Consider the following 12,746-nt stretch of genomic DNA (forward strand, 5'->3'; position numbering starts at 1 on the left):
TTTCTCTACCTGAATTCCAGGCTTTCAATCAACAGCAGTTCACCAGAGATGGTTTCAGGTTATTTGAATTATAAGAAGTAAATATCACTGTTGTCACAAATGCTCTTTAGTGATGTGCTTTTTTTTGAGTGTGGCAACTAAAAATGCTTTTGATTCGAAAAATACTGTTTGTGTCAGATGTTTCAATCACACTGTGCAGCAGAAACCTCTCATTAAGACGTTTTGAGAGATCGACTCGCTGTTGCCTCAGGGCTTGCAGGTGCCTGGAAATTGACGATGAATCTGAGACTGATACTGAATTAATAAGATACTTGAGCTTTTCCACCCCATTGTATTTGAGTTATTGCAATTTTCACAACTGACCTGAACCTGGGAATCTATAGAAACCAGCACTTGATGGGCCATCCTCCATTAGCTCCTCTGTTAGCCACAGGCGCTGCACACGAGGAGACCGCAGCTTAAATATCTTATTTCTTATTAATATTCACCTCCTGCAGGGTGAAGGAAAAACACATGAGTGCAACAATTCTGCAGTCTTCTCCTTTAATTTCAAGGCTCTTATCAAGAGTGTCAATCTGACTCAGTTAATTTAACCTGCTGGAGTTTTTTTCACCCACTTCTCCTGGCAAATCATCGAAGATCATTTAGTAAAAGTACAAATCATCTTACAGTATTTTCAGTCCTAGGGTTTTTGCTCCAAATAAGAAAAGAAAGCGCTACAATTATCAGTTCAATATATATATAATCTTGGTCTTAATGGACAGTCTATATCTTGGAGAATATAAATTCTAGTGTCAGTACTATTGTGACTGTTCCTATGCCTGAGCAAATTGTGATGAACCAAAAGAAAAAATACATTTTAATCCTCTTGTTTAGAGTACACCGTGATAGCAATGTTTGTATAGAGATGCCACTGAATGACAACTCCTTGACTACAGCTGTACCAAAGTAGATGAGAATATCACAAAGCATATTGATTTTTATAAAGGTTTACTGGGTGGACTCTCCATTTGGCCACTTGGAGCAAATACTGTTTTGAAAATGCACTTGAAGTGTTGTCTTAGTGGCTTAGGACTTCTTATTTCAGAAACATTAGAAAGAAAATACCCCCACAGCATTTTAGGAACTACCCGCCCCGGCACCACCCCCTGGGCCCTGGACAGGGTCCAGTGGGCTGAACAGGATAATTGAGGTAGAGAACAAACTTTGACACCCAGAAGTGTTTACTGTTTCATACTAACAACACATAGGAGTCATAAACACACAATTAAAGAAGAGAAACAGCTCCTGCAAGTTAAAGGATAAAAAAGTGAAAACAAATCCAACAATGAACAAGTGAATGGATGTGAATCTGTAGCTCCATTGTTGACTAAAAACCATTAGAAACACATCAGTCACATTCCCCTCACCATGTACATGAACACAACACTGGAGCTCTAAACTTGATGCTTTCATGTCAGAAAACTTCAGACCTTTGAGTAAAGAACATTCAACATTGGCTCTGTAGTTTATGTAAAACACCACATCCACCTTCTGGGTGTCCGATACTCAAGTGGCAAATTTGTATTCATCCACTAACAATAGTCCCCCACAGCTCAGTGTTTATTTCTATCTGAGCAACACTTCAGTGTCTTATTTTATTGCAGAGTCTGTTTTTAAGGACAAGGGAAATATTTGTGACCCTTTTTATAGACTTACATCTTCGGAGGAAACTACGATGGGGGCGAGTGCCATAGACTACAGTATGCAGGGCAGGAGATTCATACCTGTGGTCCCACTGGTGGGTCACAAAGGTACTGCAAATAGGCCAACAAGTCATCTACAAAACAGAACATCCTTCCATCCACTGAGCACACTGCTAGTCCATGCAGGGGCCCAGGGGGCTGGGGCCAATCACAGCTGACACAGAGCGAGGACAGGGTTCCCCCTGGACAGGTCTCCAGTCTGTCACAGAGAAGAACAATCACACACACTCACATTCACACACTACAGGCAATTTAAGGTCTCCAGTCAACCTGGTGTGCACACACAGGCCCCAGGCCCAGGGATCAAACCTTCTTGCTATGAGGTGACAGTTCCAACCACTTATACCACGGTCTGGGTGAGTACTCAATTCTGATTGGCTGCAGGGCGTCTGTTAATAAGGGTTATAGGACACCCATAAAGACTTTCCGGTCAAATTACCTGATGACAGTTCTAAATTATTGCTCTGGCTCAAACGCTAGTCAGTAACCATGGCAACAGAGATTCAGAGCAAGTTTTCTTCAGCGAAGCAGTAAGAAGTACACTGGCCTTCTGAAATAATACTCACTTCCCAACCGGTTGCCTCCAAATTCTCTGCTTAGTGTAGGACGGTTCACGCCTCCACGTCGTCCATTAATTCCTGATAACTGGACACCTCGTTGGGCATTATCCCTTACATGCTGCCCAACACGGACCAAGTTCTATAAAAATATGAGATTATAGAAGATAAACAAATTAAAGAGCTCAAACATGGGCCACCAACATTTTTGGGATTCAAGTAGGACATGAGGTGGGAAAGTTCGGGAAGCACCGGCGCAGAGAAATCAGAAACAGAAAAACATCAGCAGCTCTCACTCAGGAGGGTGACGACAAAATCAAGATGGCTGACAAGGATGGGCTCCATTTGGTTGACATTTTATTTCATGGTGGTAGGAACACAAGACAAAGGTCATAAAGTTAGTAATGTTCAGGTCATGCCACTCTTACTTGGTGCACTGCCCTTTGAGGAGGTTGCGCAGTCAGACAGTAGTTTACAGAGGCCGGACATGGAGGGAAATCCACATATAGACATAAATAAGAAAAAGAAAAGAGATTCAAAAAAAAAAAAAAAAAATACAGTAAATAGATTTTTTTTTTGTAAAAAGCCAGAGGGGATGTTTGCAGAGGCCCCCTGGGATTTTTTTTAAATGTATGAGCATTATTACTAATATAATTATCATTATTATTATGTATTACTCATTTACATTACGGGGATGAGGCTAATACACTTGCTAAAGTAAGGAAACGGTTACATGGATGACGTCTTTGTCACCTGCTCAGAGCTGAGGTGACCAGGTTTTTAAGGCAATTTATAATTTCCACCCAAAACCACAAACTCCAACTGTCTTTACTGTTCAAGTCCGATACACAACAATCTCTCCTGTATCGAGTGATAACCACCTCAAATTCAAACAGTGTGGTAAAAGCAGACCAGTCTAAGGTTGACAGAGTGAGTGCTGGAAATTAAACGTGTCTTCAGACACTGGGGGGGTGGGGGTGGGGGGGCCGCCTGGCCTGGTGCGAACACTCAGAGCTTGATTACACACAACACAGTTATAGCTTCAGGGCTATTCCCTCCCCCATGTACATGAAGTATATCATCGTGTGGGTGAACAGACAAGTCAGACATGGCTCCAGTGTATATTACTAAAAACATAAACCTCCACAGATCACACGTTTGCTAAAATTTACACTTAAAAATTGCAGGGCTGTACAAAAACAGGTTGCTGGATGATTGAGGAAGGGAAACAGAATGATGAAGAAATTAAGAAAAAAAGAAACAGTACAGACATGATACTCAAACACAAACAGGCATGATTTAGTCTTAGAATATTGCCAAGGTTCTCATATCAAAACAAGAGTCTCTTTAGGTCAGTCGACGCAGCTTATTGTGGTTCAGCAAAGACTCCACACGTTGCATCAGTTCACTGAATGTTACAGAATTCGCACTAGTAATACACAACTCATGCGTTGCTATGTTAATTTGCAAGTACTGTAGGATTATGCATCTTTTCCCATTTTTGTGGCTGTTATGGCTTCAGAAGGTCACAACAACATCACAGTCTCTCTCTCCCTTTTCTTTCAGTCAAAAGCCGGTAAATAGACTCCTCCAAGAATGTTCTCAGGTCAAATACGAAAAGAAATGAAGTCTTAGGCAGAGTTTGTTTGTTTTTTTCTGAAGCGTTTGTGTTTGTGTTGACTGTTGTTTGACAGGACATTCCCAGGAGTAGTCGCTCGGTCTCCTCATGATGAGATCTTCTCCACGCTTCCTTTCTGTCCGTCCGTGTTCTTCAGTCTTTGCTCTCAGCGCCTCCTTAAGGTCAGATACGGTAACAACTCTTCCCCTTTATGCACCATTCAAGGTCCTGCAAAACTAACTGCTCCCGAGAAAAATAAACAATACGACCAAAAAGAAGATAGAGGGAATGAACAAGCAGAAAACATTATTCCCCAGCTCTGTTGTTTCTGGAATTACATCAGTGGATGTTGAGAGAAAAACAAAAACAAAAACAGTGACATTTCTCAAATTAGAAAACTTTTTTTTTCTTGGAACTAAAAGGAAAGAACAAACAAATAAAAATCCAAATTCAAACCAACACTGCAGAAGTGCATGCATTTATAGTGGTCATCATTAATTAATCTGCTGATTGTAAAAGAGAACGCACAATAGTACATGAGAAGCACAATTTTCCAAAGAGAACCCATCTTACATATTCACAGTCTCAGGTATTATTTATATACTCTATATTTATAACATTTATTCATGTCTATGATTCATGTTTTGACTTTTGACTAATGAATCCGAGTCATTGTGGAATGTCGCGCTTGCTCCGCCATCGCAGTGTTAGTGAGTCATATTTCAAAACTAAAGCCTCTGATGGAATTCACATCCAGTTTGTTCTTTTGTGTGTGTGTGTGTGTTTTTTTGGCGCTGTAAGGTGGCGGCTGGGGTGGGGGTGGCGGTGGGGGTCTGATCGAGTGGTTTCGACTGTGAACTTTCTCACTGTAGCAGCTTGACTGATGCCTGAAAAGTCCCATTAGTTTAATACAGTGGGCGACTGAGGCTGAATGCAGAGTCTTGACAGTAGATGCCGGCTGCAGTGTTACACAGCTGCACACACCGGCTACAGGTTGCACCGCCTCCAGCTCTCAGGGGTGAGGTGGGGGGGTTATTTGGGAATGTATGTCTATATAGTCATGGATGTAGAAGCCATGCTTGGGGAATGTGGATGATAAGATTATGGCACCAAGACAAGGCAGTAGCCAGAGATCATCAGCAAGGTCCACCAGTGTTCAAGTAATGAGTGGGAGGAAGGTGCAGGCTTTTGTTCTGGGTTGGCGTTTGTTTTAAAACAACAAAATATGACAAGAATAAAATTTCTCTCTTTTCACAGAGACGCCTGTTGTTTTTTTTGTTTTGTTTTTTAAGGTAAAGAGCCTGGGTAGTAAAGAAAAAAAAATCAAAGTGTGTTCTGTGAACGGAGGTGCAGAAAAAAAAAGAAAAAAAAAAGGAACAAAATATATAAAACAAAAATTAAAACAACATATTCATTTTCTTTCCATATAAAAAGCAATGAAAAGTATACAAAAATAGAAAATAATTACAGCAGGAGACATGAGCGCTATGGAGGGAGCGGGTGGGAGGGTTTTCTCTTTTTTTTTTCCATCTCTCTCTATGTTTTGTCTCTGCCCGGTTATTTGGCGGCGGAACAGTGTAATATTTGGGGGCTGTTTAAGGCGTCCTCCACCAGGTGGAGCTCCACGCCGTCCACCACCACGTCTTTGATGCAGCCAACGAAACCGGTGCTGTAGGCTTTGGGCAACCGACGGGCCACGGACAGCTCCTCCAGACCACCTGAGGGTCAGAGACACAGACAGAGAGTTAGTGATGATGATGATGATGAATCAGATCCTGAACTGACAAACAACCAACTATCAGAGAAATATTAGCCCAGACTGAGGCCGCTCACTGTAGCTACTGGAGTTTTGGATCTTAAACTTCAGCTACTTTAGTTAGAAACCACTGGTCATTTCCATTATACAGGTGATTCTATACTGTAAGACCCCCTGCTTTCAGTTTGTGATATGTTGTCTTAAATTTTATCAGTCCATGGTATCCCATGATGACATCACTGATTATTTTCTCAGCTCTTCCGGAGCATCAGACGATGTTACATAACTCTGCGTGACTGATAAACACATTGAACTTCTATGTAAACTCTGATGTAAACCCTCTAAATATCAGACGTCAGGATAAGGAATTGGATTTCGTAACAAACTAAACCCATAAATGTCATCAAACGCCTGAACCTGAAACGTTCTGGCAGCAACGTTTATTTATGGTACTGAAGCAAGTTCCTTGTCTTTGTCAGGCAGTTATTAGACGCTTTGATTTCTCACATTGATGACACCGGCTGATGGACATGACAGAATGACACTTTATTTGTCAAACAGCCATGATCAAAGCGAGAAGGCGCCTGCTCACCAGCCGCAGGAGACTAAGTTAGGATAGATGAGAGAAAAGGGTTCTTTTCATTTGACACGGTGCACAAAGGGCTCAGAGTTGCACGACAAACGAACAGTGGTGACAGAGCGGAAAATTATGACGATCATCCTCATTATTTTTAATCTGTTTCCATCTGTAGTTCTGTCAACTCCCAAGACACTCGTCCACCAGGCAGCACCGTTCACGACTGTGACAGTCTGACTTCTTACAGGTGCAGCGCTACTAATCCACAGGAGCTAACACCAATAACTCTGCTAATAACCTCTTGCTCCGTTATTTATTCCAATCAAGGACAAAAAATAAAACTTCCTGTGGGTCTAACCTATAAAATAACCTGTGGGCAGTTCACATCTGTTACAGCTTCAGTTCACAGACACTGGAACTACTTTCAGTAAGAAAGTAGTCCTTCGAACATACTGGCAGTCTGTTCTAGGCGTCTCATTTTTGGGTTAACTGATCCTTTGTGAAAAGGATGTTAGTTCACTCACGCGTGTTCATATCCATCAGCCACAGAAAATATAAAACAAGACGTTGCTTGATATAAATATATCACGGATTTATACTTCAAAGCAAACGATTCAGTCACTTGTACTTGCCATTTTCCTTTGACTTTATTTAAATGTTTCATTTTCTGCACTTACTCATTTAAAATGATCCAAAGCTCTTTAACTGTTTTTAACTAAGTCTCACAGCTTTTTTTTTTTTTTTGAGCCTTGATGACCTAATTGCGGGGTGTGTGGCTGCCTCATTTTCCCCTTTCTGATGGTGTTTTGAGCTGCTGTTTGGAGCCAGCTCACCCAAAGTAGTCATTAGTGTCTTTCTCAATAAATCAGCATGAAACGTCTTTATTCAGAATTTCATGAGGGCCCTTCTTACAGAGGGAGAAGGAGAGAGAGGCTGACCCGGGTTTTTGATGTTGTACCTACTGCTCTCTCGCTCCCTCTCTACCTCTCTGCCGTCTACACTGTCAGAATCCTCCTGCATCCTCCCCCTTTATTCCCTTTATCCTCGTCTCCTTTCTCTCCCCCCACCTCCGCTTTCCCTATTTCTCCATCTCTTTCCTGTTTTCTCTTTTTTAATCTGTCAGGCTGAGAGTTCACATCCCCGTCGAGCTCTTTACATCCCCTGTCCGTGCCCCTTTTAATCGGATTGTGTGCCTCCGAATCAGGGATCGACAGGGCTAATTTCATGCGAGTTACAGATGAATTAATGATGAACAGTGAAAAGGGGATTTAAAAAGGAGAAGGGCTCTCGATGGGAGGGCTGTGTGAGGATTATGTATTCTTGCTGCAGGGCTCGCTCAGCACCTGTTCCACTGCGCTGCCTCCCTGTGTGCACGTACGTGTGCACGTACGTGTGTGCGTGCGTGCATGCGTGCATGCGTGCGTGCGTGTTTGTATACATGTACCTGAGTGCGCGAGCGCAACCCTCTAACGTCTGGCAGCGTGTCTCTTAAATGTCACTCAGGCTGCCTCTTCTCTTCACCACTGTGCGCTTTGCATTTTAAAGAACAGCCTGACTTTATTTCGCCGCCCGTCCTCCATGTTATTTCCTCTGAACGTTCAATCCCACCGTGCCATGTGTGTTCTTTCAGAAACCATTTCTCTGAGCCAAGTTCAGACCAAATTGAACTGGAGGTAGATAACGGGCCGACTTTGGCCATTTTCAATTCAGGAGAGAAGACAACTTTTGAGTTAGTCAGATAGCCTTTCATTTCTCAACTCAATACCTGAATAGGCATGGACATTTTTTTTGCACAAAACGCAATCTTTTTTCCGCTGCCACAGACTTTGCTTATCCTCTGCAATGCCAATGAGTTCATTGCTCATTTCTGGCAGCCCTCTACCAGTGGCTGGGATGAAAAAGTACTACAGAATTACAAGTGTTCCCCCGGCTTGATGTATTGCGTTTGTGGACACATTTTCAAGTGTGAATGACAGTTTTCTTTTTCTTTTCCTTTTTTCAAACATGTGTGGGCACCTACCCAACCAGAGTGCTCCGTCTGTGTCCAGCTGTGTTGCTGCCAAAGGCGACGACCCCGTTACTGCTGCCTCGTTGCCGACCTGTAGAGAGCCGTCTCTAAGTGCTCTGAAGAGGAGAGGGGAAAGGAGAGAGTTTCAGTTGGAAGTCGGTCTGATGCATGGGCGTCACACCGAATAGCTGTAAATTGCAGTTTCATTTAATCTGTAGCATCAAGACTCCATTCCTCCACTGCCAGCACACTAAGCACTCACATAACCGTCTTTGCCAAGCAGCATTCTAAATGTGCCTGTCTACCAGAGAACAGATGCCGTTACAGCGCCATTAATTTTAGGTGGCTCTGTGTTATGCATTAGCACACACTTAAGAATTGTGACGACGGGGCTAATTCGAAGCCGCCAAAGTGGGTTTCCAACAGAGAGAGTGTCATTAAAGGGAAGCGGCAAACACAGATAGATTTGTAACTACGTGAGCTCCATGCCACATGCTGCGATTTACACCATCATCAACACCCAAATTATATCATCCTCCCAGCAACTCATGTGGCCTCCCTGTAAGCCCCGGATGAGATTTGGCCAAATCCCCGCTTGGAATGGATGCGGCAGCTTTTCGGGGATCGATTATTCTTGCCTTATACGATGTAACCAATCTAATTATCCCTCATACTTCCACTCTCAGCCATGTTGAAAGCAAATGTTGAGCAGCGATAAGGCAGCCATGGCAGTGAAAGGTGCTAAAGTGGGTCATTTTCAAAGTTCAGGCAGTTCATTTGTTTCTAATAAACGGATCCATTAGTGTGACATCAGTGTGTGGCTGCTGGAGCCTGTTATCATCAGGGTTATCAACTTATGTGTTTACTGTAGGAGAATCTACACCACTACAGCACAGTGTCAGCTGACGTAACAAGACAATGACCACTACAGTCCAGCTTGGAATAAAGGTTTCCATGGACGGATGTGGTGTTAAAGCCTCCATTATTTCAGCTGACAATGTACAAATATATTGCAAATTAAATTAATGTGTGTTTAATAAAATTACCCACAGCGAACCTGAGGCCAGAATCATAATACTGCACTGGAACAGTCTGGTCTTTAATCTTATTTTATTCTGCTTGATCTAATGTGCTATTAAGAAGCTGTTTGTATGTTTTCTCAGCAGCTAACGTTGGATTCTTTTCAGAACCAAGTGGTGACTGACAAGAACTTCAGCCCGACAAAGGGAAAGTGCTATCTGGTTAGCATGCTAACTTTATGATTAAAGGTGTTCAGAAAAAAAAAAAAAAAAATTGATTCCACTGTGGGTCTTAACATTAGTGTAATAACTCATTGTGTGTTTGTCTATACATGTTATATGTTTGGAACCTGTACCAATGAGCTGTACTGGAAGCAAATTCCACCAGCCTGGCTGTGTGGTCATTAAAAGAATCAATCAATCAATCAATCAATCAATCAATCAATCAATCAATCAATCAATCAATCAATCAATCAATCAATCAATCAATCAATCAATCAATCAATCAATCAATCAATCAATCAATCAGATGATGTAGGCCAAACTTTGTGCAAAATTCTATTTTCGAGTAAATCCGGGATGAAAGTGGGGTAGTTTTTTTTGCATTGGATAATGCAGGCGCACGAATTATGTGTCACGTTGCTCACGATTCATCAGCCACTGATATTGGATCCGTCATCCGTCAATCAAACATCTGAAACGCACACACACACACCGAGCTCGGTCTTGCCGCAAACATTGAATATCCCGCCCGCTCGATAACGACCAATCAAATTTGTTTACTCGGGTAAACTCATGCTGCAACTCGTGGAAACTCGTAGCAGGAGGCGCGACAAACAGGACAAACGGCCATTTCTGAACACCTTTAATGTAAAGGAAAGAAGTTTGATACTGAACTTGCAGCGTTGCCTCTAGTCTGATAAACAAACAGCTGCTAATGCTAACATAAGCTATGTAGCACTGGCTAAATGTTCAAACAACTATTTTAAATGTTGTTCTCAGGCATTTCAACCTGTGTGTGTGTGTTTTTCTGAATATGAATGGACCCCCCCACCCCCATGGCTACTGCACACACTGCACAGTGAGGAGCCGTTAATGGAGCCCAGGAACTAATGTTCACCCCAGGGGTGATCTGTCCGTCTAAGTCCACATACATTACAGCTTCAAATAGAATCCGTGTAAATAGCAACGTACTTACATGTGTTACACACATTGATTTTATTCATTTAATTCCTCAGTAAATCTCCTATTATATATGAATATTTCCTATGATATGTGTTGGGATGTTGCCACATGTTCTTCCTTTTTGAGCATTCATTAATGTGTCGAAGCAATTTGATGTGCAATGCGTCACCCTCATGCATGACCAGGCATGAAAATAACCTTAATCTGAATCTAATGAGAGTCATCTCGGTGCAAGGGATCACTGTGCAGCGGAGGATTCATGCAAGATCTGACTGTTTGCATCAACACAAATACAAGATGGATTAAGTCTAATCCTGGACTGAAAGCTTTCACTCCTGATCCATGACTACCTGCCATCTCTCCGTCTTACCTGCTGGCCTTGATGCGTATCCAGCGGTTGGTGTCGACGCGCACCGAGGAGCGCAGCACCACGGGCTTGGATCCCAGGTCGTATGTCATCTGGACGTGTCCGTCCACGATTGCCAGGGCGATGTAGTCCGAGCGCTCCACGCCCTTCCCGCTCCACAGCACCAGGCCTTGGGTCGACTCTGTGCGGATGCTCAGCTCAAACTTGTTCACCAGCAGAGCCTTCTCACTAGGAGGACAGGACATAACACCAGTTAGGTTCATGCTTTAACTTAACCGAAAACACTTCTAAACCTGACGCGGCACGGGTGGTGTGTGCTTGTGTCATTTTGTAGTTGCATATGTGTTGCGAGGGACTTCTGCTGCTGTCTCGGGGCATATGGTCGTGTTTGCCAGCACATGAAGCCAGAGAGCTATGTAGCTGGAGCTGGAGCTGGAGCTCTGCACCGTCTCAATAACAGACACTGAGGTTTTTTATAAGGAGAATCAGGAGGCAGAGTTAAAGAGCACCAGAGGGCCGTTTGGCTGTTTGCCTTCATACATCCTATTGAGCCTGAACTGCACTGCTCCTCTGTGCTTCCTGAGTGTGTGTGCGTCGTTTAGGCAGCTGTTTGATCTCCTGTCCCCTGACTGCTACAGCTGTGAGGATGATTTGGATGCAGAGACTGGTGACTTCTACCTTTCCTTAAGAGGCGCTGTAAGCCACTGTCACTGATGTGTGAGAAACACGCACACACACACACACACCGTGATGTGCCTCTACTGCACAACCACCGCACAGTCCACTCCTGCATACAAACACACTTTAAGTCCTTCTGTTGTTTGTGAGTCCAGCAGAGATACAGTTGACTTCCACAGAGTCGTGTTTGTGTGTTTATGAATGTGAGACCACGTCATCTATCAGCATCTGTGCGACTGTCTCCGCACATCTGCCCAATGGATCTGATCCCACCTTCTCGGATGGGTATTTAAACACAGAGACAAAAACAAGGTGACAACACGAATAACAAAGAGCCCATGACATGGATTAAAATACGAATAAAAACAAGAGAGCAGCACAGAGCTGGAGATAAAGATTAGACGAGACAGACAACAAGACAAAGGAGCCGGCATAGCAAACAGGGAGGCTCATGGGAGTACAAACAAGACAGGAAATGGGAGGGGACATAGAGACATTGAGTATGATACCTCCTTATACTGTAAAAAGTTTTTTTCTCTAATTGTCTGTGAATATTTCAATTTGACAGTGAACAAGAAATAAAGGAAGAAGCAGTGGGATGATATTTAACTCTGGAGTTCTGTAGCAGCACGGGTTCACCTCAGCAGAGAACCCAGAGTCAGATTTAATTTTCTCCTTTTACAAACAAGTTTAGATTAGAAACTCTGACCTCCCTGATTAACTGAGTCTGCTGAGGTAAACAGGAAGAAAAAAAGAAAAACAGTATGACTTAAGAGCATCAGATTTGTTTTTTCTCCAGTGAGAAAAAACACACATACAGCTCAGCGAACCCTCTCCTGGCAAACCCTCAAAGAGCTTACAGGGCCCAATAAATCTCCATCGGAGCAACTTGTCAGTGATAAGGTCAAGGTTATTAAAAGTGCTGAATATATCATGAATAAAACAACAAGCAGCGCACACCGTTCTAAATCTTATATACACCACTGACTTCACAGATTTCTGGTGTGCTGCTGTTTCTTTTTGTAAACAGGGGGATTTTATCTACTCCTATGTACTCAAATTCTCAGAGGGTTTTTCAACGTGCTGTCCTCCATCTCACCTCTAGGTGGCAGTAGTGGTTGGAATAATAAAAACACCCATCAGGGAGGACAGCTACTGCAAAGAGGCTGCAGCTCTGGCTGGTTTTGTGCCGTTATCAGAGCTCTGAACTTCAGAATTAATTGAAGCGTACGCAGT

The 12,746-nt window shown here is 42.9% G+C and overlaps 1 protein-coding gene across 1 annotated transcript in view; it reads right to left on the reverse strand.

Annotated features, from left to right (window-relative positions):
* Positions 1-2,663: 2,663 nt before the first annotated feature.
* The window catches only part of agrn (agrin), a 157,795-nt gene continuing 147,712 nt past the window's right edge, over positions 2,664-12,746 (reverse strand). The window contains exons 33-35 of the mRNA XM_083976317.1: positions 10,836-11,060; positions 8,274-8,377; positions 2,664-5,638 (exon numbers count right to left, since the gene is read on the reverse strand). Coding sequence (XP_083832443.1) covers positions 5,478-5,638; positions 8,274-8,377; positions 10,836-11,060 — 490 coding nt within the window. The 3' untranslated portion in view covers positions 2,664-5,477. The remainder of the gene's footprint in view (positions 5,639-8,273; positions 8,378-10,835; positions 11,061-12,746) is intronic.

Source organism: Trachurus trachurus (genome assembly GCF_905171665.1).
Source record: "Trachurus trachurus genome assembly, chromosome: 7".
Classification (NCBI taxonomy): domain Eukaryota; kingdom Metazoa; phylum Chordata; class Actinopteri; order Carangiformes; family Carangidae; genus Trachurus; species Trachurus trachurus.